This window comes from Nanorana parkeri, unplaced genomic scaffold (genome assembly GCF_000935625.1).
Source record: "Nanorana parkeri isolate BGI_ZX_2015 unplaced genomic scaffold, ASM93562v1 scaffold299, whole genome shotgun sequence".
Lineage (NCBI taxonomy): Eukaryota > Metazoa > Chordata > Amphibia > Anura > Dicroglossidae > Nanorana > Nanorana parkeri.
In genome coordinates, this window is record NW_017306567.1 from 485,861 (window position 1) to 511,955 (window position 26,095).

At 42.3% G+C, this 26,095-nt stretch overlaps 1 protein-coding gene across 1 annotated transcript in view; it reads left to right on the forward strand.

The window, feature by feature from the left end:
* LOC108788010 (catenin alpha-2-like) overlaps positions 1-26,095 on the forward strand; it is a gene marked incomplete at its 3' end in the record, with an annotated part of 1,352,655 nt that overhangs the window by 359,251 nt on the left and 967,309 nt on the right. Inside the window, exon 7 of the mRNA XM_018557721.1 lies at positions 24,752-24,955. Within this exon, the coding sequence (XP_018413223.1) occupies positions 24,752-24,955 (204 nt within the window). The remainder of the gene's footprint in view (positions 1-24,751; positions 24,956-26,095) is intronic.

Here is a 26,095-nt window from a genome sequence, read left to right on the forward strand (position 1 = left end):
AGGGGCGGTTGGCGGCGCGGGGGGGGGGTATTGTGGAACCTGGCCTTGGGGCGGCAGGGGGAGTAAATCCGGCCCTGACTGCAGGTCTTATAGACCTCAGTGCTGAGGTCGCATCTCCATCCCTTGCTTGTCCTGGCCACAAAGCAGATGTCCCCAGGGAGCATTTTGTGAATGGCTAAACGAGGGGGACGGAAATGTGACTGCAACGCTGAAGTGCATGAGACCTGCAGTGCTAATGCTGGGGCAGGCAGCTCCCCCATGCACTCCGTCATCCCCATTACCTTACTAAGCACTGATCAGTTTTTTTTTGTTTGGCTTTTTAAAAGGGTGATCCCTTTCTATTCCATATCTGTAGGCCATGTGTGGCCTATATACAAAAACTTCTTGGTAGGTATTCCCCCACACGTTGGAGGTTAGAAATGCACCTCCAACACAATCAGAGCGAGCCATGTGGCTCATTTAGACACTGCACATGCAAAGTGTGTTTTCTTACCCTCTGTGGCACAATGCTGAGCTCAGCTGCTACAGAGGAAGAGAGAGCGCACTGTGCAGTCACAGTGTTTGAGTGAGCCAGTGTACTGGGGGCATGCTTCTATTTTCTGTTTTGCCTTTACATACACTTCCTACATTGAAACTTCTGGCACCTGGCCAGGTAGGGGATCTAAACACCTGGTCTTCAAGCGGTTAAAACAGTTGCACTAAAAAGATACACCTGCAGTAAATGTGTCTTAAATTACAGTAATTTAGTTCAGCTTTGAGAATCGACCAGGCCAGTGATTCTGGAAATATTCTGACCCCTGTGTCCTGAGATGGGTACCTGTGGATAGAGGGCAGCCAGTTGCGGGTGACCCATCTGTCAATTCCAGGTTTGTAGCTGGAGCTGTGAGGTGAGCTGAGAGACATACAGACTCCTTAAATCTAATTCTATGAAAGCTGCTTATAACATCAGAATATAAAGCAATTGCATTGCAAGCAGCCCACCCAGCTCAGATAGTTTCTGGAGGGCCAATGGACCTGATTGGAGCTCCCCCATGCACAGGGGACAGTAATGTGGATTGCTTTGACATGTGTGCGTGTCATGCCACAGTTAGCCTTGCTGAATGCATCCTTTAAGAAACATTTTCAGTAAAGCGAGAATGACAAAAACAACATCTTCATGTATCCTCCTAAATGCATGATCACTCTGCCATGCCAGAACTGGGTAAGTGTAAATCAGGGGACAGCTTGCCTTGGTGGGTGAGATGACTGACTGCTGTTCTTCTTGCCCCACTCGCTAAATATCAAAACAAAAGGCATGCACAGTGTTTGCAGAGTGGGACCCTTGCTCCCCCTGTGGAATGAGTGGAAAGTAAAACTCCCCATTGGGGTTACAGAAAAAAAGTATGACAACCGGACAGAAATTGTAAAGTGGACCTTTACCCCCTTTCACTAAAATTCACATCAGCATACAGCTCTGCATACTGATATGAAATCATTTTACATTCATTAGCTAAATAAATATATTTTTCTTTTACTTACAGCTATTGTTTTTCCACTTCCTGGTCATCTTAGGCATTACTGATGTAGCCCATGCCTAAGAGATGCAGTCACTGAGCATTGCTGGGAAATCTCATCTGCAAACGGCAAAATCTCATGTGATGTCAGGGGAAGGCATTTGCCTCCCCAGAGATGATGTACATTATCACATGTCCTAGTTACATGTGCCAAAGTACCAGGAAGTAAAGAGAGATATAGCAATCTGCCCTTAGTAAATATGACCACTGTCAGAAGACTGGGGAGTAAAAGAAAAATTAGGTATGCAAAGAATAAAAAGCCTGCAGCTATCTAGAAGTATGTGTTTGTAGATTTTCATCTCTATACATTTCTAAATGTGCCTTTGTTGTCATTTTTAAGATAAAGGTAAAGTTTCTTGTTAACTTTTCCTAACCTTATCAACACAAAAAAATGATGGTTACATAGGCTTTAAAGCACAATGAAATGGAAACGTGTGGACCAATTAAGGAAGGCTTAGAACCTCTGTCAAGTTTTTTGGGGTGCCTTTGCCACTTCCTGACAAAAAAAAGGAGTTGGGAAGGATTAAAGCCTCTCTCAGACTTTTATTGTTGCATGTGACGTCCTGTTCTGGTGTCTGACGTTCCTCTTTGTGCCCAGGTGTCACAGGGACATAAAGGAATGAGATCTCACCCTAATGAAAATTAAACTTTAACATAAGTTGTACCTTAATTCCAACCTAACCAAAGCTAAAAAAAGGTTTTGGCTGGAGATGGGGTGGATGGGGGTTGGAGTTTAGTATTACACCAAGGCTGTCAATAGGATTGTAATACCTGTTTTCAGTCACTGCCGTTGATAGTGGAGTACATATGGACTGAAGAGGACTACAGCTTGACCATAACAGTACATTAAACTGCCTTTAGTGGAGAAAAAAAAATTACATTTTTTATGGAGGTATTTACATGTGTATACAATTAAGATAAAATATTCCCTGTAATACGTCTATGTTGTCAATTTTGCTGAATTCCAAAATTTATTGCAACAATATTATGGATGTGTTTAATGTAAAATGTAAATGGAAGACCCATAAAATACAGCGGGTACCCTCTGCAGGTTGGCTAAGTGAGAGCTCTTTTCATGCATAATTTGCATAAGGCGCCACAGTTTGTAAGATCATTAATGATGGCGTGATAAAACTATGGGACATTATTTTCCCAATCTTTTATGAAACTTTCTCTCATCTCCTTGATTAAAAAATAATTGGTACACTCTCATCTAGCTGTGCCCTAATTGTTTTTTTCACTAATTGCCTGAATTGTATCATGGTAGGTGGAGACAGCTCTACTTAGCTTTGCGTTTTGTTTAGCGAGCAAACATCTTGGTGGTTATGTCGCCCCGTAAAAATTAAAAGTACGGTTGCGGTTTTTTTATGTGTGGGGTTTATTGGACGTCACGGAGATATATAAGCAGCAGGATGTCGACTTGGTTCGGAGTAGCGATTTTTATCACCACTCTTCTAGATTTGATGAGACGTCTGTTTTGTGTTGTTTAGGATGCAACCGGTTGACGAAGAAGGCAGGTGATGGAAATAAATTTACTAAGCAGAGAATCACAAAACAAACAACTTTGCAGACAGTTTTCTCTTTTGTGGAAGATTAGGTTATTTGCAAAGTTTCCAAAGGCAGCCAAGTGAATAACCAAGCTGAAGTGAAGTGAGCCGAACTAAGTTCGGCTATTCCCCCCGGCTCAGTGTTGCTGATTTCAGTCGTACATCAGCTGAAACCAACCGTACATCGGCTGCTCTTCGGTCAGCTCTTCGGTCAGAAGAACTTTGACTCAGCCCATCCAACATCTCTATCGGCTGAGACTAAGCTCCGGCAGTTCACTAGCTGCCGTTCGCCCCTACTATCATAGGGGACGAACGGCAGTGAGTGAACAGCCGAATGCCGCCGAGCAGCATTCGGCTTGGCTATTCTGCTAAATACCTCCGTTGTACCGAGCAGAATAGAAACTCAATGAAAAGAGTTTAAAAAAAAAAAAATATATTTTTTAAATGTAAATAAATATTACATTTAAAAAAATAAATACAGATACAAAAAACAATTGAGCAGAGCTAGCAGTGACAGCTGACTCCGCCCAACTGTTTCCTATTGGCCGGGACCTGTTAGAATTAATAAATTATACCGAGCCGAAGACATTTAATTCAGCTCGACTGAACGAAGTGTCAGCTGAAGTGGTGGTAAATGTTTTGCCAAAGGCGGTCTTTTGTCCCTCAAATGACAGCTGGGCAGAGCCAGCCAAATAACTTGGGAACGCTGAACTGTCATTAAACAATAACAACTGGGCGGAGCCGACCGTGAAGTCACGGCCGCCTCCGTCCAGTTGTTATTTATTGGCCGGGACCTGCTAGAAGACTCTAGCATTTGCTGGCCAATAGGAAACAGTTGGGCGGAGCTAGCTGTCACTGCTAGCTCCACCCCATTTAAAAAAAAAGATTATTATTTCTTTTTTTTTAATCTTTATTTATTTTTTAAGTTTTCAATTTATTTACATTTTAAAATAATTTTCCAACTTTTCTTTTTCTTTAAAATTAATTTCACTTATTTTCTATTCTGCTCGGTATCTTGGAGGTACCGAGCAGAATATCTCAGCGGAATGCCGCTCGGCGGCATTCAGTTATTCACTTACTGCCATTTGGCACCTATGAGAAAAGGGGCGGACGGCAGCAAATGAGCTGTCGGAGCTTTGCTCAGCTGATCCAGATGTTGGATCGGCTGAGTCGAAGTCCTTCTGCATGTTCGGCTGACCGAAGTGCAGCCTCAGGCAGCTGATGTACTGCTGATTTCAGCCGATGTACGGCTGAAGTCAGCCGTACTGAGCCATAGTAGAATCACTTCATTACGGCTCTGTTATTCACTCGGCTACCTTCGGCAGCTTTGTGAATAAACTCCCAGGTGTTTAAACCCCCTTCCCATCCAGGCCATTTTTCAGTATTCAGCGCTGACTGACATTTATTCCATCATGCAACGCTGTACTGAAATTAATTTTATACCATTCTTTGGGGGACAGATAGAGCTTTCTTCTGGTTTCTGGTATTTAATCACCACTACAGGGTTTTTATTTTTTGCTATATTAAGGAAAAATTATTGAAAATTTTGAAAAAAAAACAGTTTCCCCTATATTAAATTATGAAACATTTATTATGACATAATTTATTAAAATATAAAAGACGGGGTCACATCGGGTAAATAGTGACCAAACATGTCAAGCTTTAAAATCGCGCGCACTTGCATAATCGCAAAAAAATACCATACCCAAAATTGGCCATAGACGACGCTTTAAAAGCTTTTACTGCTCATCAGTTTAGTGTAATCAGCAAATATTGCCCCTAAAATTATTTCCCTCACTTTGACATTCGCAATGATATACAACATATGCGGTGTAATGGGCACACTCGTTGTTTTCGCATGCATGCGCACCCTTTGCATGTTTGCGCTTGTGTATGTGGGGCTGGGAACTTTAAAAATATTGTGTTTTTTAATTCTTTTTTATGTGTGACAAAAAAATTTGGGAACTTTATTTTTTTTTCCACTTTTTCACTCAACTTTATTGTTATCACGTAAGGGGCTAAGCATCTCCCTATGTGATAGCAAAGAGGATGTGACAGGCCCTCTTAATGGAGACATCAGGGGTCTTTAAGACCCCTGATGTCCCCTGGGGACCCCCAAAGTAGCTGATGAAGCAGAGATCTGCAGAGATACAATGATACTCTTAACTATGAACAAGACTATAGTGAACCATTCAGTTCATCAAGTGTATGTTATCACCACTGACCTCAGGCAGGAGATAGGGCAGTCACTATGGAGAGCTTACAGCCTGATACCCAGCCCAATATTGGAAAGAATACAAGTACTGTTATGACAATTGAAGAGTGGAGATTCAGAATATTACAAATACTACTGGGTGGCTGGTTCTCTCTTAACCTTAAACAGGGCTTGCTACTTGCTATGGTATCATAAGAAGAGACGGCAAATAAAGACTGACTGCAGTGGCAAGGCTCTTATTGTGTGCTGCCAAACCGTATGTTTATAAGATACAAGATGGGATAAACTTCATCTAACCTCTGTGTAAGATAATATTAGCTTTGGAAAGGTTACCTGCTTTCTAATGGAACCTTTCAATAAATGGAATATGACCTTTACAACATGTAAGTCAGTATGAAGCGCTCACAGTGTTTGCATTAGGTCAGAAGGGAGAGTGTCGCTAATCTCAGTGTTTCATGTTCCTGTCTCCATAACATGACCTGGGGCACCATTCTATCAGACCAAAGGAACCTGTTAACTTGCAAACTGGATTACAGGCCCTTGGCTGTCAGCCAACAGAGGCTAGTCTCCCTCTGCCCAAGTGTCTGATGACAGAACTGTCAATTGGGGATTTGAGTGTTATTGTATGGGGGATTGAAAGAAACTATTGTTCTCCATAGAAATTGAGTAGTGCGAAAACCCCACTGACCATAGAGCCTCAAGCTGGCCATACACTCTACAAATTACATAAAATTCAGCAGGAAGTAACTAAAATTTGAGCAGTTTATAGCCAGCTTTATTTATGTTGTTGCAGCAAGGGAAGTCTCCATCTTTCTGATTCAGTCTTGTTTAATTTGAGACACTTCAAGAATCTAAATGGTCCACAGCAAGCTGCCACTCTCTGTTTTCAATCCTTTCCCAGATTTGCAATAGAAATGAATCAAAACCATAGCAATGCCAATCAAAGGCCACTTTTCATTAATTTCCATCTCAGACTTGTTATTACAAATCCAAGAAATTATTAGAAACAAAAAAGTGGATGACAGAGGGTTAATTTTTTTGGAAATCACTTACTTTTTAATAAATGTTAATAGGAGGGTTCTAAAATTGCCAAACATGCAGTCAGCCATAGTTCTCTTTTCAGACACCTCCTATGGAGCCCTATGACACCAATCAATTGATGGGCAAATGTCCATGCACAGAGATGTCCATATCCAATCTGTCTTTAGGCAGTTTAGCAGGAGGGTGGGCGCAAATAGAACAGGACATAACACATATGCTGCTAAAGTAGTTCACAGCCCATTGGTTGGTGTGCACTCTGTACTGCATTGGGGGCTAAATAAGTTTATCCTGGCATTAATAGTGAGTCAATAAGCAAGCTCCTGCACTGACACATGGAGATATTATACGTTTATAGAAATGGCCATACCATTGATAAATAGCTAAATCATATGTATGTGACAAAAAAATATAAATAAATAAAACATATAACACACAGTCATTGTATAACGCAACTGGTAAGGCGATAACAAGCTCTTGGTGCATTTTGTGAACAATGTTCACTTTTTCAGGGGACTATGGATGAAAGTGGGTATTTGCAAAAATGATCAGCCATATTGTTAAAAAATTGTGCATCTCACTCATGGAGATCCATCTGTCTAGATGGGGGAACCAACAGGAGAAACATACTTGTCTATGACACAGTGCTGTTCCCTTGTGGTTCTTATACCAATGTGCTATTACACATGCAGCCACCTTGCCCTAAGCAGAGTGACTATTTAAATTTAACTGTGCTAGGACTGTATCCAGTCTAGCTGATTACATAGCCTGTACTCATTTGGCTTTCCCTAAAGGTGCCCATACACTGCACGATTCTCGTACGAGAATCGCGGGAAATCCCGCGATTGTACAAGAATCGTGCAGTGTGAATCAAGGCGTGCGACCGTTTCTACTGTACGGTCGCACGTCTTTTGTCTAAGGAGCATGCTAGAAAACCAGCTGAAAATCTTACGATTTTCGGCTGGTTTGAATGATGCTCGGGAGACAAATGTCGAACGGGCCGGTGTGCGCACGGGCACACTGCCCGTTCAGCATTTCAGTCATCGGAAGCCCGCCCCTTAGGGGGCCGGGCTTGCGATGATCGCAAGTACGATCTGCCTGTCCAAGATGGGCAGATCGTACGTTTTTTAAATTACTTTACAACCATCACAAGACTAAGGTCTTGAGATGGTTGTAAAGTGTATGGTCACCTTTAGAGTTCTGTTATTGAGTGAATCTGCCTGCTGCTGGGTGTGGCCTTGCCACAGAGGAGAACGACCAATAGTGAAATGTTATGGATGTCTGTGTGACTCCAGCGAATCACTAGGAGGTTCATGGCCAGTGGTGCATGCTAGGGAAGGGCGTAAATATGCCAGTCTGACCATTTGAGACTGTTTATCTCCTCTGGGCCTTCTGCCTTGGGGAGGGTGCCTGCAACCTGCAGGTGGTCAGGTCTGCACCCATTCGGGGGCTTTTCTGAAATTATTTCTGGGCTAGAGAACCAGGAAGGCATTTTATTTGACAGAGGTTCTGGAGAGGCCAGAATGGGCATGGACCTCAGAGAAAAGTCTGGGGTCCCACCCAGCGGAGCTCTCAGACATGTCTGCTGACCAGATATGGTCACCACATTTTCAGTTTAAAGGCACTCTATACTATGAAGCTGTAAAGTAGCCTGGGAGTTTTGTGTTGTCCGAGATATCTGCAGCCCTAACCCTCTCTCCCTGTTTTTGTCATACATGGAATAAAGCATTATACAATCCATAAAGTGATTGGCACCCAATTTTACTTTTACATCCAACATACCAGCTAAGGACTCCCGCCTACCCTCTGAAGTCAAGGGAGCGCTATACACACAATGCTATTTGAGTTACTAGTGAACCTATCTACCAAAATTACATAGGATGAATAGTAAACATTCAGCCTATGTATCAAGCCAAATTAAAGAAAATAAGTCCAAGATTTGGTCAAGATTCATTCAGTATCAATATAATTCCCTGACATTCAGCAACATCTGTTATTTAACAGGAAAAGGTATTTACTAGAATATTCAACCACATTCGTAAAAATACTGTTTATATAAGAGAGATGATATCACTTCACATGTGGGAGGACTTATATTAGGAGTCTATTTATGTATGTGCGATTTGTGTGAGGAGTGCTACATATGGATTGCTCATTTATTCATTGCTTGATCAAGCTTCATTCCGTTATTTAATGTATAAGCAGTGGTATATAAGCTGAGGGTGAACTAAGAGTATAGGTCAGAAATAGTTTAAACATTTAAGAATTGTAATGTGTTCCCTTAACCTATTGTTTACTAAACTCGCCTGGTTTGAGCTATTGAATAGTTATATTTTATACTTTAATATATTTTGTGTCCCCCCTTCATCTTCCCACCCACACCTAACTAGCATGGCACACAGGCTGGTATCCCCATATCAAGGGAGTGGAAAGCATGCCCACCCCCTTGCTATGTTGATACCACCCACATGCTCTTCAGCAATGGGTGGTGTTTTGAGAGGAGATCCCTCCCCATAAAAGGGATGTCCCCCTACTAAAGTACTACTGCCTGTTGCTGAAATACTGAATACAGAATAGCATAAAAACATTTGAAGTGAGGTAAACAGAGGAGTGATTATTGAAAGGCAATCTGGGATGAAGCAGAAGCAGAGGGTCCAACAGTCATAGCTGGTAAGATGAAGGTCAGCCGGCAGACTGCATGTACAGGATGGGGCTGGCTCAGAGATGGCAGCAGTCAGCATCTACCGTTGCCTGAATTGCCCTTGGGAGAGGAATTGCTTCTGGCAAAGTTATTAAGTAATGCCTACTGGGGCTTTACCACTTTCTCAAGCTTGGTTGGAGGACAGCAGGGGACTTCTTTAGCTACAAAATGCATAGTTTCTAAAAAAAAAGAAAAACAAACAATATAGTGTTCATTGGTCCTTAAGCTGACCATACACTGTAAGAATGATAGTATTGATTCTCTCCTCCACACTAAAGGGCACGAATAGAGGAATTTTCACTGCCTGCTATTGTATTGTGACAACCAGAACCCCCACCGATGGATGGAATTCTGGTCAGTTCAGTAGAAAATAGCCAACATTCAACTTGTGTATGGCCAACTTTAATGTTCTTTGAGATATTTGTTGAGGCAGAAAGTTGGCAGAAGAAAGGCAGAAGAAAAGTTACATTTGCATTTTTCCCCACATCAAAGCAAGCTGATCCAAGAGATGAAAACAGAAGCATATTTGAGATGAGAGGTGGAATATGTAATGTGATATAAACAGTTGGTGAGGTTGAGAAAGGACTTTAATTATTACATAATTCTCTACACAGCAGCTTCTGGGTCCTGAGTTCACATATTACAAACTATTAAAAGAGTGAAGAACAGCTGAAGAACAAACATACTCACAGCGGATATCACCCCAATAGGCAGATTGTAGGTCCATCCTTCCATACAGCCAACTTAAGGACGACAAAACTGACATATGGCCAGTAGCAGCAGCTTGTAATTTCATACATGTTACAGCTCAATATATAAACACACACACACACACACACACACACACACACACACACACACACTATATTGCCCAAAGTATTGGGACACCTGCCTTTACACGCACATGAACTTTAATGGCATCTCAGACTTAGCCCGTAGGGCTTCAACTGATCTAGGAAGGCGTCCACAAGGTTTAGGACTGTGTCTATGGAAATGTTTGACCACTCACCCAACAGCGCATTTGTGAGGTCAGGTACTGATGTTGGACGAGAATTCTGGGCTTGCAGTCTCCGCTCTAAGTCATCCCAACGGTGTTCTAACGGGTTGAGGTCAGGACTCTGTGCAGGCCAGTCAGGCCCGGCGCTACCGCAAGGCAAGTCAGGCGGCCGCCTTACTGCGCAAGTGCAGTGTAATAAATAGACATCAGCATATCTCAGTAGGCTTTGTCTTCTTATTCTGCAGTGGGACTGGGCATACAATTCACCTTTTTAAAATAAAGATAAATCCCTGAAGTGGAAATCCAGCCACATTGTAACATTAAGTCTGTAATAGGCTTCCATTAGCATATAATTGAGCGAGCCTCCCCAAGAATCTAAAGAGGAAAAAAAAAGGTGACCTAATCCTCCTGAATTGTTGAAGCGTGACCATCTAATTCAGTTTTAACTTTCCAAAACCCATAAATCATCCCTTAAACAGGCTGACAGCGCCTCTAATTTGTGAACTCCAATATTTGCTTGAATTATCATGAATTGTAAATTAAACCGGCATGACAACGTAGGAACATTCCCTCTCTCCAAGCTTGGGAAATACGAGTGGGCATTTTTTCAAGTCTTGGAATAAGCCGGGCTTATATTGAAACTGATGTCTTGTAATCAGATTAGTGACATTTCCATCTTGCAAACTCTCTGAAACAAGCACATATTGGCTAATTGCCACTGTAGGCTCGCGGGATGGAGAGCGCTGACTTTTTCTGCATTTGCTGCTGACATTTTTAACAGAGAGTTTCTAAATTCAACCCTTGTGTATATTAATGCGTTAAAGAGTACCAGTCACAACTGGGATTTCTAAAGTTTCTGAAACTCTTAAATATGCCATCAAAGCTCAAAATTATTATTTCACCCGGGCCATACTTTTTAAAGTTTTGGATAGAATGGGCGGAAAATATATTTATTTCCATTTGGGAGATTTTGCCTTGTGATGCCTATACAGGAAATATATACAGGAGGGAAGGGGAGTGGAGGGGCGCTGCTGCAAGACTCATACAGCAATACAAAAAAATGTGAAAATGTCTAACCATTGCTGAACCACAGTACTTTTTCTTTGCTGCTGTTACAATGAGGGCCGTCCCTATAATGATTATGTTGCCTCCAGCGGCATCTCTTTGGGTCACATGGGGGTGTGGCAGGCCTCTCTGTTGCACAATGCTTGCAGTGTTCCTGCTGCCCCCTTTCTGGCCAGAGCATCCCAGGTTGCTAGGGACCGGACTGGGAGATGAGGTTGTTTTGTGATTATGGTTGGATAGGCTATTAATAGCTGGTTTGGGGCTCATGGGGCATTGTCTGTTTTCACTTATTTACTGATGTTCCGTGCATGTTTTGACTGTAGTACCATTATTAAATGCCATTCTAATACTTTGCTGTCCTGGATTTTCCCTTTGCAAGCTTCTCTTCCAATATCCAAGTGACAGAAAACTATGTTTGTCCCCAAGGAAAGACCAGGGAAAGACTGAGCATTCCCCTCATTACCATTCAATTATTCTAGATCTTTAACCCTTTGCTAGGACAGTCAGTGTTCAAATCTAGATAATGAGATATCACATTATTCAGAAGTCATTATGTTATCATAACCCTGGCCTATTTATAAACAATTTTCAGGGTTGTGCCCCCTGCCAATGACTGTGAATGTTTGCTCTGTGTGAATATTTGCCAAAACTCACTTTTTTTAGTTACTCCTTTACAAGTAAAATTAATTTTCAACGGTGTTGATGTAATATTGCATTATGGCCAGTAGACAGAGCTAAGCTCTCGTTCACACCTGAACGTTTTGTAGCGCGTTCTACGCTTGACGAACGCTCTACAAAACGCTCAAAAATATAAATCCCATTGTATTCAATGGTCTCGTTCCCACCTTGGCGTATTTCCGCCCGTCCCTAACGCGCTACAAAACGGCCCACGCCTGAAAAGGTACAGGTACCACTTTGGGCTGTTTTGTTGCACATTTCCATTGGGATACAGCCAAGTAGCCTTCGGAAAGGGGCGACTTTTTTACCGAATCGCGGTAAAAACCGCGCGCCCGTCGCGCGACAGACGCACATATGCAATACGCCTAGGTGTGAACGAGACCTCAAGGAGAATAGGAAATAAGTAGTTATTTTCTATGCTAATCTACCATCTAGTGGCCATAATGCAATATTACATTAAACAAGAACTCCAGGATTTTCAAAAGTTAACCTTTGCATTGGGGTTACCCCCGCACTGCAAGGGTTAACTGCTTGTTTTGGTCTACGGATTTGAATAAAGAAGATATACTCACCCGAGCCTCAGGCCTGTGGTAGGCTGTGGTATGTCCATCGGTGTTAATAGGTCTGTTAGACATGCTGACATCATGGGTCCTTAGACTGCAGGAGCCCTGGGGAGAAAAGTCTGTGCGGACCGGTCTAGCACCAGGCAGAACCTAGGATCAGGTGAATATTTTTTTTTTATTTGTGATCCTAGACCAAAACGAGCAGTTGACCCTTGCAGTGCAGGGGTAGCCCCACTGCAAGGGTTGACTTTTGAAAAACCTGGACTTCCTCTTTAAATAAACATTCAAAAATACATTCCCTTGTATAGAGAAGTCTAAAGAATGTTCGTTTTGGGATATATATGTACACAGAACTAATTTTTACAGATATTGACATCGCCATCCGCTTTATCCAAAGCTACTGCATGTACATTCATTCTATGTGAAATAACACACTGTTGTGAGAATGGGGCAAATTGAATGCTTGAATGTTCTTCAAATAGCGTATTATGGCCACCAGATGGAGCTGAGTATCATATCATCTTAGTAACAAGAGATACAATATAACAATTCTAGAGAACACCGGAGAGAGACAATTCTAGAGAACACCGGGGTCAGCGCATGCTGAAGCGCACAGTGCACAGAGGTCGACAACTGTCTGCAGAGTCAATAGCTACAGACCTCCAAACTTGGTGTGGCCTTCAGATTGGCACAACAACAGTACGTAGAGAGCTAGATGGAATGGGTTGCCATGGCCGAGGAGCTGATCCCAAGCCTTACATCACCAAAGTGTAATGCAAAGTGTCGGATGCAGTGGTGTAAAGCATGCCGCCACTGGACTATAGATAAGTGGAGGCATGTTCTCCAGAGTGACCAATCACGCTTCTCTGTCTGGCATTCTGATGGACGTGTCTGAATTCTGTGGTTGCCAGGAGGACAGTACTTGCCTGACTGCATGGTGCCAAGTGTAAGGTTTGGTGAAGGGTGGATTATGGTGTGGGGTTGTTTTTCAGGGGTTGGGCTTGACCCCTTAGTTCCAGTGAAAGGAACACTTAAAGGAGAACTAAAGTGCTGTTCACTCACCTCATAGTTCTAGCCGACCTGTGACAATGAGACTGTAACAGGTCGGCTGAGTAGATCGGGAAGTGAGCAAACACATACCGGCGTTCGCTCACTTCTCGATCCTGTCACAGCTCTCTGCCATGACAGGGGAGGGGCTGGATTCCACAGCGCTGACTGGTGGAACGGACGAGGGAGGGGGCGGGTACAGTTGGCTCTGCCTCTAGATAGGCAGAGCCTGCTGCCACTCACGCATGCTGGGCGGATCCAGACATAATTGGCAGGATCCGCTTCAGCTGCGGCGTCTCAGTATACCGCGAGCAGTAGCTCGCGGTGTACTGAGCTTAGGGTGACGGGAGGACGCTAGTTTGTGTCCTCCCGTTACCCTAAGGAGAACTATGGGGAAAAGCCCTAACCCCATAGTTCTCCTTGAAGGCATCAGCATACCAAGACATTTTGGACAATTTCATGCTCCCAACTTTGTGGGAACAGTTTAGGGATGGCCCCTTCCTGTTCCAACTTGACTGTGCACAAAGCAAGGTCCCCAAAGACATGGATGAGTGAGTTTGGGGTGGAGGAAATGGACTGGCCTGCACAGAGTCCTGACCTCAACCCGACACCTTTGGGATGAACTAGAGCGGAGACTGCTAGCCCGACCTTCTCGTCCAACATCAGTACCTGACCTCACAAATGTGCTTCTGGAAGAATGGTCCAACATTCTCATAGACACACTCCTAAACCTTGTGGACGCCTTCCCAGAAGAGTTGAAGCTGTTATAGCGGTAAAGGGTGGGCCAACTCAATATTGAAACCTACGGACTAAGACTGGGATGCCATTAAAGTTCCTGTGCGTGTAAAGGCCGGCGTCCCAATACTTTTGGCAATATAGTGTATATATAAATAGACCCCTCCAAGTTGTCTGTGCTGACATTTGTGGATGTAAGCGATGATGCCCTGGGCATGCCTTGGGGCTAGGTTGACACACAAGTTTGTGAGGTATAAATAAAGTTTAAAATAAAAAAAAACATTTACTTACTGAATACCAACTTTACATGTGTTAACAGGATACTGTTGCTTGCTAGAATACAATATTTTTCATGGTAGCAGTTGAAATTCACATGTAAAGTCTAATATAAACTTTATAAAGTCTATGGATTTCCTTTAATTGTGGTGTTCAGCAATATCCACATTGTCTCTCCAATACACAGGGCAATGTTCTGCAGATCTCCAGAGGGGGTAGTAAAAGAATAATTTGCACCTTCTAGAGATTTATCTTCTTCAGCCCCGTGTCATTGTATGGAGCCAGGTTTTTATATGCCCGAGTTTATTTAGCAGTGTGATAAAACCTCTCCAGACCTCATCTACTTCTCTGAAGGTGATTTATTATTTAATGTATATGGGCTATGTGCACCAAGCAAGGCTAGATCATTAGTAAGGATGAACTGGAATGGTGGCATTGTTAATCATGTTCTTATATCTTAAAGGGGTTGTCTACCTTCACATGACATTACAGAAGCATTGAGGGCAAAAGAGAAAATGAAATCATAAATATGCAATGAGACTGTTTGCTGTCCTGTTTTTGGATGAATGAAATAAAGCTCTGTGTCCTTGTGGTTGGAAATGCAGTCTGTCTAAAGCTGGTCACAAACTTTACATTCTGATCTCTCAACAATCATCTTTTTTTTCTGACAGCCAATGTACTGTGAGGGCTCATCTTAAGGAACCATTCAGTTTATCAATCAGATAAGCCGTCGTACTGCATGACTGTTGGATTTGTCAATTCTGCCCCCCATCCTTGAGCTCCCAATAAAACACACAGACTACACAACATGGATTTCAGCGGCCACGGCCACCTTTTATTAAATCATATAACAAATAGGGATGCACCGATACCATTTTTTCCCGACCGAGTACAAGTGCCAATACTTTACCTCAAATACTCGCCGATACCAATTACTTTTTACCTTTTTTTAGTGTCATGTGATTGTTTTTCTAAAACAATACAGACAAATAATTTTAGGACAGTGGTAGAGCACCGGGGCCCAGTCACAGCTGCAACCACTGTGACCCTGGTAGTTCTGCCACTGACTCCAAGCTGTAGAGAGACTACAAATCCCAGCAATCCATTATACAGAAATGCAGAATACCAACAGCTATAGAAGACCACAAATCCCAGCAATACATTATACAGCAATGCAGAATATCGCCCAGGATAGAGGACTACAAATCCCAGCAATGCTGTATACTGTATAGCAATGCAGAATACCATCAGCTATATAGGACTACAAATCCCAGCAATCCATTATACAGCAATGCAGAATGATATGAAGCTACATACTCTGTGTTGCTCACCAGGGCTGAGTGGTGACTCAGGAGGCTGTGTGGGGTCTAACCATGGCTGTTATTAGGTCTCAGAAGGCTGTGCGGGTTCTGATCAGGACTGTGTATGGTCTCACCAAGGCTGTGCGCACGGTCCCACCAGGCTGGGCGCGGTCTCACCAGGACTGTGCGCGGTCTCACCAGGACTGTGCGCGGTCTCATCAGGACTGTGGGCGGTCTCACCAGGGCTGTGCAGGGTCTCAGGAGGATGTACATGGACTCACCAGGGCTGTGTGCAGTTTCACCAGAGCTGTATGGATCACGCCAAGGCTGTGTGGCCCGACCAGCACTGTCAAAGCTGCAAGGTTCCCAGCAGGCTGCCTGAGGTCCCCAGGAAGTGCAGGACCTCAAGCACCCGAATTGATTTAAACATTTCAAGTGACTGTATTGGCACTTAGTATCGGGGGACTTTCACGAGTATAAGTACACCATCGATACCACCAATACTAGTATCAGTATAGGTGCATCCCTATTGATATAGTGGGACTCAACTCCAGCTAAAATGTTTTTTCTAGTTTTGGATAGGCTGGTGAAGGGTTAGACTTTCTGATATTTGTTAAAGGAGAACTATGAGATGAGTGATTTCCACTCACCTCATAGTTCTAGCCGACCTGTGACAATGAGACTGTCACAGGTCGGCTCAGTAGATCGGGAGGTGAGCAAACACATACCAGGTTCGCTCACCTCTCGATCCTGTCACGGCTCTCTGCCGTGCCAGGGGGAGGGCTGGATTCCCCTCTCCCTGCTCCGATCTGCCAGCGCTGACTGGCAGAACGGACGGGGGAGGGGGCGGGTACAGCTGGCTCTGCCTCTAGATAGGCAGAGCCAGCTGTCACTCACGCAGCTGGGCGGATCCCGTCATCTACGTCGGGATCCGCTTCGGCTGGGGCGTGTCAGTATACCGGGAGCTGTAGCTCGCGGTATACTGAGCTTAGGGTAACGGAAGGACGCTAGTTTGTGTCCTACCATTACTCTAAGGAGAACTATGGGGAAAAACACTGACCCCATAGTTCTCCTTTAATACTGTCTGTGCACATGCTGAGGATATTTACCCTCACTTCCTGGCCTGGTGACACCATGTAAATCTCTGTCACCAACACAAGAAATAAAGAGACAGTTATTTTTTACATATAGCATAGTCCTCTCACTTTTTCTCTTTTGAGACTGTTGTGAGATGCGCTATGTAGTTACAATCAGGTTAGTAGTCCCCATGGAAAATATAATGAGGTATAAAGAGGAATGACAAAGGGACACAACAAAGTGATGAATAATGAAAAAGAGAAAATAATGATATATTATCACTGGGAAAGTGAAGAAGCAGAGTGAATGTCACTGTTGGAAAATGGAGGGTGTGGGGAGTGAACTTAGACTTTAATGATCAGATGTAGCTGGACCACAGCCCAGAGACAGCACAGGAGTTTTCTCTACAACATATCATTTTTGCCATTTATCTGTGTTAATATGAAATCTGAGACACAAGACTCTGCAGGATACTGAAAATAGGGGGTGATGCAAAGGGCCTCGGGTTCAGTAATATCTTACAAGAGGTCGCAAAGCCACCAAAGACTCTCTCATGTCCTATTCATCCTGTTCTTTTTCTGTGACAGGTCTCTCTAGCTACCGCCTGTTTCTGTCCGATTCCCTCTGATCTATAACCCTTCATGTCTTTGATGACTTCTCTGCCATTGTTTGGTGTGCAACAAAATGGACTTGTAGACTATATACTGGCGGGATTGCATACAGTGTGCATGTGTCACCTGGGTTTCTCACATACACAGTGAAGGGCTCCAAGGTTTACAACTGATGTGAAGAAAACAAACTTTTTGGCTTTTCAGAATCTTAAAAATTCCTGGTCTGGGCTCTGGAGCCTGCAGGGTTTGTGGAGCTTTGGGTGGGATTAAGCCTCCACTCCAAGGTCAACATCTTACTTGGTAGTCAGACCATATTATTAGTCTCAGCTGTTACATATAGTTACATAGTTACATAGTATTTGAGGTTGAATAAAGACCCTCATGACCCTAGCTTAATCTGAGAAGGTGCCATTTATCGATACTCTTTGTACACGTTCCTGTAGCCAGTTTTCTATTCATGTACACACTATTTCATCTATGCCCATAGACCTCAGCTTGTATAGTTACATTTATGTGGTACCGTGTCAAATGCTTTAGCAAAGTCCAAACATACCACATCCACTGGCCTCCCTCGGTCCAGATCTCTACTCACCCCTTTGTAAAAAGTTATCAGGTTAGTCTGACAGGAAAGTTTTTTCCTAAATCCATGCTGGTTGTCATTTATTATGCCATTATCCCGAACAAATTCTACTAAGTGGTCCTTAATCATGCCTTCTAACACTTTACAAACTACCGATGTAAGACTAACCGGTCTGTAGTTCCCCGGATGGCATCTGGACCCTTTTTTGAATATTGGAACTACCGTAGCCCTCCGCCAGTCGATTGGCACTCTGCCAGTCATTAAATAATCTTTAAAAATGATGAATAATGGAGCGGTCCACAGGCCTTTTTGTATGTGAGCTGACTGATGCTCAGGGCTTTCTCTATCTACTGCTGGGTGAAAAGGCTGAGTACTGACAAAACACTAAAAAGGTATACATGCCGCCTGTTTGTTTTAGGGAACCCATAGGTTTACCCATTGCTCGGACAAATGGATATTTTGTTTTTTGTATGCTATGGATTTGCAGTACAAAGCCCTCCTGCATTAAAACTGTGTTTGCTTACTGCCTTGCTGAATAAATGTGATGGGCAGACTACTTGGACTATTATGGGTGTCCCTGACTCATGCATGGTTTACCACTGCCAAAACCAATTGCATCTGTCCCTTTTACAACACATTACCAAAAGGTGGAACAACACCTGTCTACCTATCTACTTTATATCTAGCACTTCGTGACATCCACCAACAACCTGACAACTACATCCCCTCCTCTGTACGCCTATGGGCCCAATTGATAGGTAGCTCGCTGGAGGACACCTTTGACAGCATAGAAAGGGGGTGGCAACATGTCAGGAATCACATTATTAGTGAATCATGGAGATAGACCCAATTTAAATTGTTCCATAGTGCTTATTATGCTTTTAACTTTGCCCCGGCTTCCTCAGAGCCGGACTGGATACAACACTGCTCAAAATGTAACATCCACCATCCCGACTTTATGCATCTGATCTGGTCATGCCCACTGATACACACATTATGGTCCCAAGTAGTGCAATATATGAATTCCCTGTCGGGCATAACACGTGACACCCACCCTCTGCTATGCTTGCTACACGATACACCCCAGGGACCTACCTCTACAGCCCCTCACATCTCGTGCTGGGAACACATGTTAGCTTCTAAAAAAATAATTCTCACCAATTGGCTCCTTCCAAAAGCCCCTATGACAGGAGACTTGCGAACCACCCTCCACAAGCTTATGCTTCTCGACAAAGCTGACACCCACAAAGAGGAGAAACACATAACCTGTATCTTTTCCACATGGTCCCCCTTCCTCATGGCAATATATTCCCATGATGTTCTTCTACCTGCCTGTCTCCCTAGCATACCTGTAAGGCACCCCTTGACGTTCGACCTGTCCCTCAATAACAAGGTAGACTCCGATTGTTGACATATCTGCTACTGATGGTACTAGGAATTTTAATGGACATACTTATTCCTACTCCATACAGTGTTGATTTGTTTTTCTTTGATATGTTCTGTTAATAAGATCTTAATTTTATGTGTGCACTTATCACCATGGATATAGGCACGGATCAGTCATGTAAATCTGTTATGCTGCTTCATATATGTTTGAATGATCTGACTCTATGTATCAGGCCGTGTGATTAACATGTACTTCCATCAATACGGGATTATATCCCCCTATACTACTTTAATCACTCTTGATGTACATACATTGTAAATACAATAAAAAAGACATGCTTAAAAAAAAAACACCTGTCTATTCTGTAGGGTGTCCACCTACTTAATAAATACAGTGAAGGGTTTTAGACCATGTTCAGCAAAACTAACAAATTATACATATACATTAAAGAAAATACAGGTTATGGAATATACAGGGTTATGGGAATTGCTAGCAGCACACACACACTTGAACCTTGAACCATGTTGAATCTGATGAAACCTGATGGACCTGAGTCTTTATTCAACCTTACCTACTATGTAACTATATAAATTTGACATTGACTCTCTTTATTAAGTAAGTGAAAGTCAATTGATATTCTTAAAATATCACAAAGGTTCAGAATTTAAAGGGGCCCATAGAAGTAATTTCCATGAACTGTCCATGCGCATCAATTCATATTGAAAATGCACCCAAAAATAGCATCATAATGCTAACCCATAAGGGTGGAGCCAGCCATAATGTGTAGAGTTTCACCTCCTATCATCCCACTTTCCAATAAGAGAGCTTTGGTGACCAGTATGGGCTCTTTCATTGAACAGGGGGATAAAGGGTTGATTGGGCTTAGCCCTGAAGTCAAGGAAGCCACCCCATAAGTAAGAAAGTAAAAGTAGTTTAAGAGTGGCGTGTGATGGACTCCCTGATACCCTGACAGAATATCTCTGCCTTAAGGCTGTTCCCTGGGTGCTGGAACCAGAAGCCAGTGAATATAGCATGGACTTACCTCAAGAATCAAACAGCACTGACTTTGGAGTGGAAACATGAACTGGTTTTATGGAAAAAAGCACACAAAGTTTATACCTGACAGAATCAGATAAAAGTTCAGTGTGTTCATTAGATAAAAGTTCAGTGTGTTACATGGAACAATTCCCACCCCTAGACAGCCATTGGAATTCCTTAAACACAGACCCTCTTTGAAATCAATGTCCTTAATCAGATAAGAGCTTGATCACATCACCCTAAACAATGGCCACTCCAGACAGTCTGCTGCCTTCACAAAATTACGTTTAGCAGAGATGGTATCCAAACAAGATGGAAGTCCGGATGGTTCAAATCATGTCAAATAGTGAAAAGCTCTCTCTCTAGATAAAATATTAAACAGGAAAACACACACAGCAAACAAAGTTCTCCGGGGTAATAAATCTCTGCAGCCCTAGGTCCGTAGTCAGTAGGAAGGAGGCTAGCCCTCAGGCTCCTCCAGCAGCCCCAGTGACGGTTCAGTCCGTCACAGGGTGCACACAGCATGGAGTTCCAGTTAACAAAGATAAGGGCAGGCATCTCATTAATACCTTGGTAGCACTTTTACTTTTTTTTTGTTTTAAATGGCTGACAGGTTCACTTTTTAATCCACTTTGTTGTATTTTATTTCATATACGTAAAATTCTTGCATTCAAAAAAATTTTAATGTACCGTGTACATGAAAACATAAATTGTTGCTACATTGGAGATTCATGCAGGTCAAATCCTGTTTTCAGCGGCAGCACACAGGCTGTTCCAACGTTAGGAGAACCGTAAAAGCGCCATAAAAGTCACTAAAAGTGTAATTGATACACGTTAACAGGCGTTGGGGTCACCTTGTTGTTCTCTTTCAGACTGGAGAACCTCATTCTGCAAACCATCTGTTAAGTGATTTCTTGCCAAACATAAAACAAGCCTTTTTCTGCCGATTTTATATTGCCCGTTCAGTCAGGAAAAATGAGACGGATTTGTAGAGAGTTTTGATGCGTTGGCAATTTGCTTTCATTTTTGGTAATTGGTAGATGAAGCTTTGAACTGATTATTTTAAGATGTTAGAAGAGCAAGCTGAGGGTATAAAGCTCAGATAATTATCAAATCGAGTCTATTTCATTCCCCTAGTGCAGTGTGGCAGAATGGAAGAAAGACCCTGGCCCACATTCATCTGAAATATCACTTAAAAAGGTGATACAGAACATCACTGTGAGTTAAATCAAAATCGTACGAGAGTCAGGGGACAGAACATTTTTATGAATGTTTTCAGGGTGATTCTCGCAATCTTCACCTCGGATTCACACATTTTGTCTAATTAGATCTGTTGAATAAGTGTGAATTTTGGGTGAAAACATTTAAAATAGACCCATTAGAGTATATTTCAATGTTAATGTACCATGTACATGGACATATCTGTTGTTAACACATTGGAGATTCATGCATGTCAAATCATTTATAAATAGACCCCTTAGAGTATATTTAAAGCCAACACCACCCCCGCCCCCATTTTTCATAGTGTAGGGTAGGGTTACAGGTGAAAATTGTTGCCCTTTTTTTTTTTACTACCATCTGTGTCTGATTGGAGTGATTTTCCTTCATTTCCTCTCTAGTAGACATAGGTGGAAGAGAGTGAGAGTAAATCTTCTGAAAGTTGCAGAAACTCCCTCTTAGACAATTGGCACCAGAACACAAACTCCCCTTACCTCTTATTCTGGTGCAAACTCTGAATTTTGGGTTTTCTCTTAATTTTTAGTCCCAATGACCATGGCAGTACCCTCTCCTTCACTTACCAGAAGCCATCAGCGAGCTTCTACATTAAATGTCCACTGTTCAGTTATGATTACAGTGAAGTTTTATCTCTCAAGGAATGTCCTTATATACAGTATATTCCCTCTTGTGTTGGAGCAGCCTCACCAAGAATGTTTAATACTTCAAAAAGAATCACTCAAGTGTGGGATCCCACTCCCAAATGTGGGATTTCATAAGCAAGAACACCTAGCACCTTTTACACACCCATATTATTTTCAATTACAGTGCAGTCTTATGTCTCAGGGAAGGTCCCTTGTATAGTATGTTATTCCTTGTTTTCCAGAAGCCACCAACAAAAATCTAAAATGCCCACTGTATAATTACAATTACAATTTTATGGTTTGTTTTACTTTATTCCATATTTTACATATAGGGGTCTATTCACAAAGCTGCCGAAGGATCTGGCCGTAGGTTTCGGCCGATCCTTCGGCTAGCTTCGGCCCTAGGATCCCTTCGGTTCAGTAATTCACTGTTGAATTATGAGTGCAGTGCAGTCTTATCTCTCAAGAAAGGTCCTCTGTATGGTATGTTCTCCATCATTTACCAGAAGCCACCATTGAACATCTAAATTTCCACTGTTTAATTATGATTACATTGCAGTCTTATCTTTCAAGGAGAGTCCTTTGTATAGTATGCTCTCCCACACTTACCAGAAGCAACCAATAAACATTTATTGTGTGTTCTCCCTCAATAACCAGAAGCCACAAGCCACCAATAAACATCTAATGCCCACTGTTTAATTATGGTTGCAGTGCAGTCTTATCTTTCAAGGAATATTCTTTGTATAGTATGTTCTCCCTCATTTACCAGAAGCCACAAGCCACCAATAAACATTTAAATGTCCACTGTTTAATTATGATTACAGCACAGTCTTATCTTTCAAGGAAGGTATTTTTGTATAGTATGTTTTCCCTTTTACCAGAAGCCACCAATGAACATCTAAATGTCCACTGTTTAATCATGATTACAGTGCAGTCTTATCTTTCAAGGAAGGCCCATTGCACAGTATGCTCCCCCTTACTTACCAGAAGCAACAAATGAACATCTATAGTATGTTCTCCCTCATTGAACAGAAGCCACCAATAAACATCTAATGCCCACTGTATAATTATGGTTGTAGTGCAGTCTTATCATTCAAGGAAGGTTCTTTGTATAGTAGGTTCTCCCTCATTTACCAGAAGCCACCAATAAACATCTAAATATCCACTGTTTAATTATGATGGCAGCTCAGTCTAGTATGTCATTTACCAGAAGCACACCCTCGGTGTGGGCCCACAGGCTGTCTAACCTAACAACTAATTTCAGTGCTGACAACAGGTACTCATAAAACTGTCATTATGACACCATGCCATGCTATGGAAGGAAGAAATACAGCTTAATATTTGACACATACCTATCTCTGAGAGGGAAGGCTGAACTGCTATAACACTGTATAAATGGAGATTTAGTTTATTACAAAGGTCTATTTTTGACCCCTTCTATTTCAAGTGATGTGCAGCTTTATTACACAGAGGGTAGAACTGTGTATGAGATATAATGATGAAATGATAGCATATAAAATGTGATGATCACATGGAAATGTTACCTTTGTGGTTGAAGTAAGAATAGAAGTCCATGAATCTAACTTGGCAATAAGCAAACAAAAGGAATTGAGGCCCATTTACACCAGTGGACACATGTTATTCTCTATATAATGCACGCCTTCCGATGTGTGTTGCGTAGGGATGGTGCGATGTGTTGTTGAAATGCATTGCACCGTTTACTGTCTTCTTTTTTTAAATGTAACAAATACAGTACATTCAACTCTAGGCTCCACAGTGTTCTGCGATGCAGTTTGAGATGTTGCAACACATGTAAAAATGCAACCTGTCCTACTTTTTTCAGTGCAAACTAAAACAGCACTTTGATATTAACTGAAATGACAGGACATTCTTTGAATTGCCTTGCCTGTGGGGTCTTTTTAAAAAAAAATTGTAGAGCCATTCGCCATGCGGATCTCTGTGAACATTTGTTCTTTGCAAATAGAGGCAACAATAAATGTTCCTAGTATATTTTTTTCTGCTTGAATATAATATAATACCAATTATGGCCACTGGATGGGGCTAAGGAGCATAGGGTGCGTCACTGCAGTGGTGGTGAGCACATGAAGTCCGCACTGTTACAGTGGCAGCATTACTTCCTTAGCATTAGTAGGAAGTGATGAAGGATACAATGTCCTCATTCCCTGCGGGAACTACATCTGTTCTTTCTCATTATTTGACTTCTGAGGTGTGCAGCTATCAGACATCAAGCCAAGAGGTCATAGAAAATCCTAGGTCTTGGGAAACCTATTGAGAAAACCCCAAAACACAGGGGTGTATTTAAAAAAAAAAAAAAACATTTACAGAGCCATTTGTTCTTGAAAACTGCAGGCATGTTCCAATGTTGTCACCTGAGAAATACCATGCAGTCATCGCTGGAGTGGTTATGGGCAGAAAATGGCTGCAATGTAGTTTAATTATGTTCTGCTTTCTTGGCCCTACAGAACAAGATCATTCTGGACCCAATGACCTTCAGTGAGGCCCGTTTCCGCCCGTCTCTGGAAGAGCGGCTGGAAAGTATCATCAGTGGGGCGGCTCTGATGGCAGACTCCTCGTGCACACGGGACGACAGGAGGGAGAGAATCGTGGCCGAGTGCAACTCCGTGCGTCAAGCCCTTCAAGACCTGCTGAGCGAGTACATGAACAATGTAAGTGCGCTTCACCTCTTTAATACAATGACTGACGCAGGTTGACTCACACTGTGGTTGCATCGATAAAATACACAGTTTCTGTATGTATAGAACTGTATTTCTTATGTTAGAAGGGAGGAAGAGGTGAATCTTTGAAAACACATCAATAAGAATTGCGTAAAGTGAATCCTCCACTGGGACAGACATATGCGGTGGAAAGGAACTTATACGAGAATATTTTGAATACTTACCTCGTGGCAGGTCAAATTTTAAAACTCGCTTAAAGGGCTACAAATACCATATCCATGACTTGTGCCCGATAAGGTACCACCTGATGCACTGGTTCCTCCCGTTGATCAGGAAATAGTGGTGGCAAAGTGGCTGGTGGTGGAATCACAGTGCCTGGCATGTGACATGCTATGTGACACGTCTATAGGTGTAAGATAACAGTTGTGCTCATAGCAGCTTAAGAGAGCAAAGATGTAATGCCCTGCCCACTAAAAAAGTAAGTATCCATCCTCTTATTTACAGGTTCTTTCTGCTTGAGTTGTTTTATCATAGAAACATTGTTGCTTTAAACACTTGGTGTTGGCTCCCACCAGGTCTTTTAAGGGATTCTGAATGATGGGCGGCAGAGGCAGGCTTCTCAGGCATGTGATCGGCATGATTAGCTGTCCTTTATTTCGTTTTTCATAAACTTTTTTCTTTATGTCCTGACTGAAAATGAGAGAGGAAGCTGTAAATACACCACAGCCCTCTGTAACAAGCTCAATCTGGACCCAGGATGAGCGCTAATATTAATAAACCTCTTATGGAAATATGTGCCAATTATTATTTGGGATGCATCTGTTGCAGTTTTCCTTTTCTGTGAATTTTTAGCCTGTGTGTGGGGGACTGATAAATTAAACACTCAATTTTACCTCCAAAAATGTAATTTGTCCTTATCGTTTCAGAAATTCTGAGTTTTAGAGGTTAACCCATTGGTTTCAGAACACAATGGTTACAGCTTAGATAGCTAGACAGACAGACAGATACTAAGTAAATAGATATAGACAGACAGACAGATAGATAATAAATAGAGAGAGAGAGAGAGAGAGAGAGAGAGAGAGAGAGAGAGAGAGAGAGAAAAAATACATAGAAAAAAAGAGATAAAAAGAA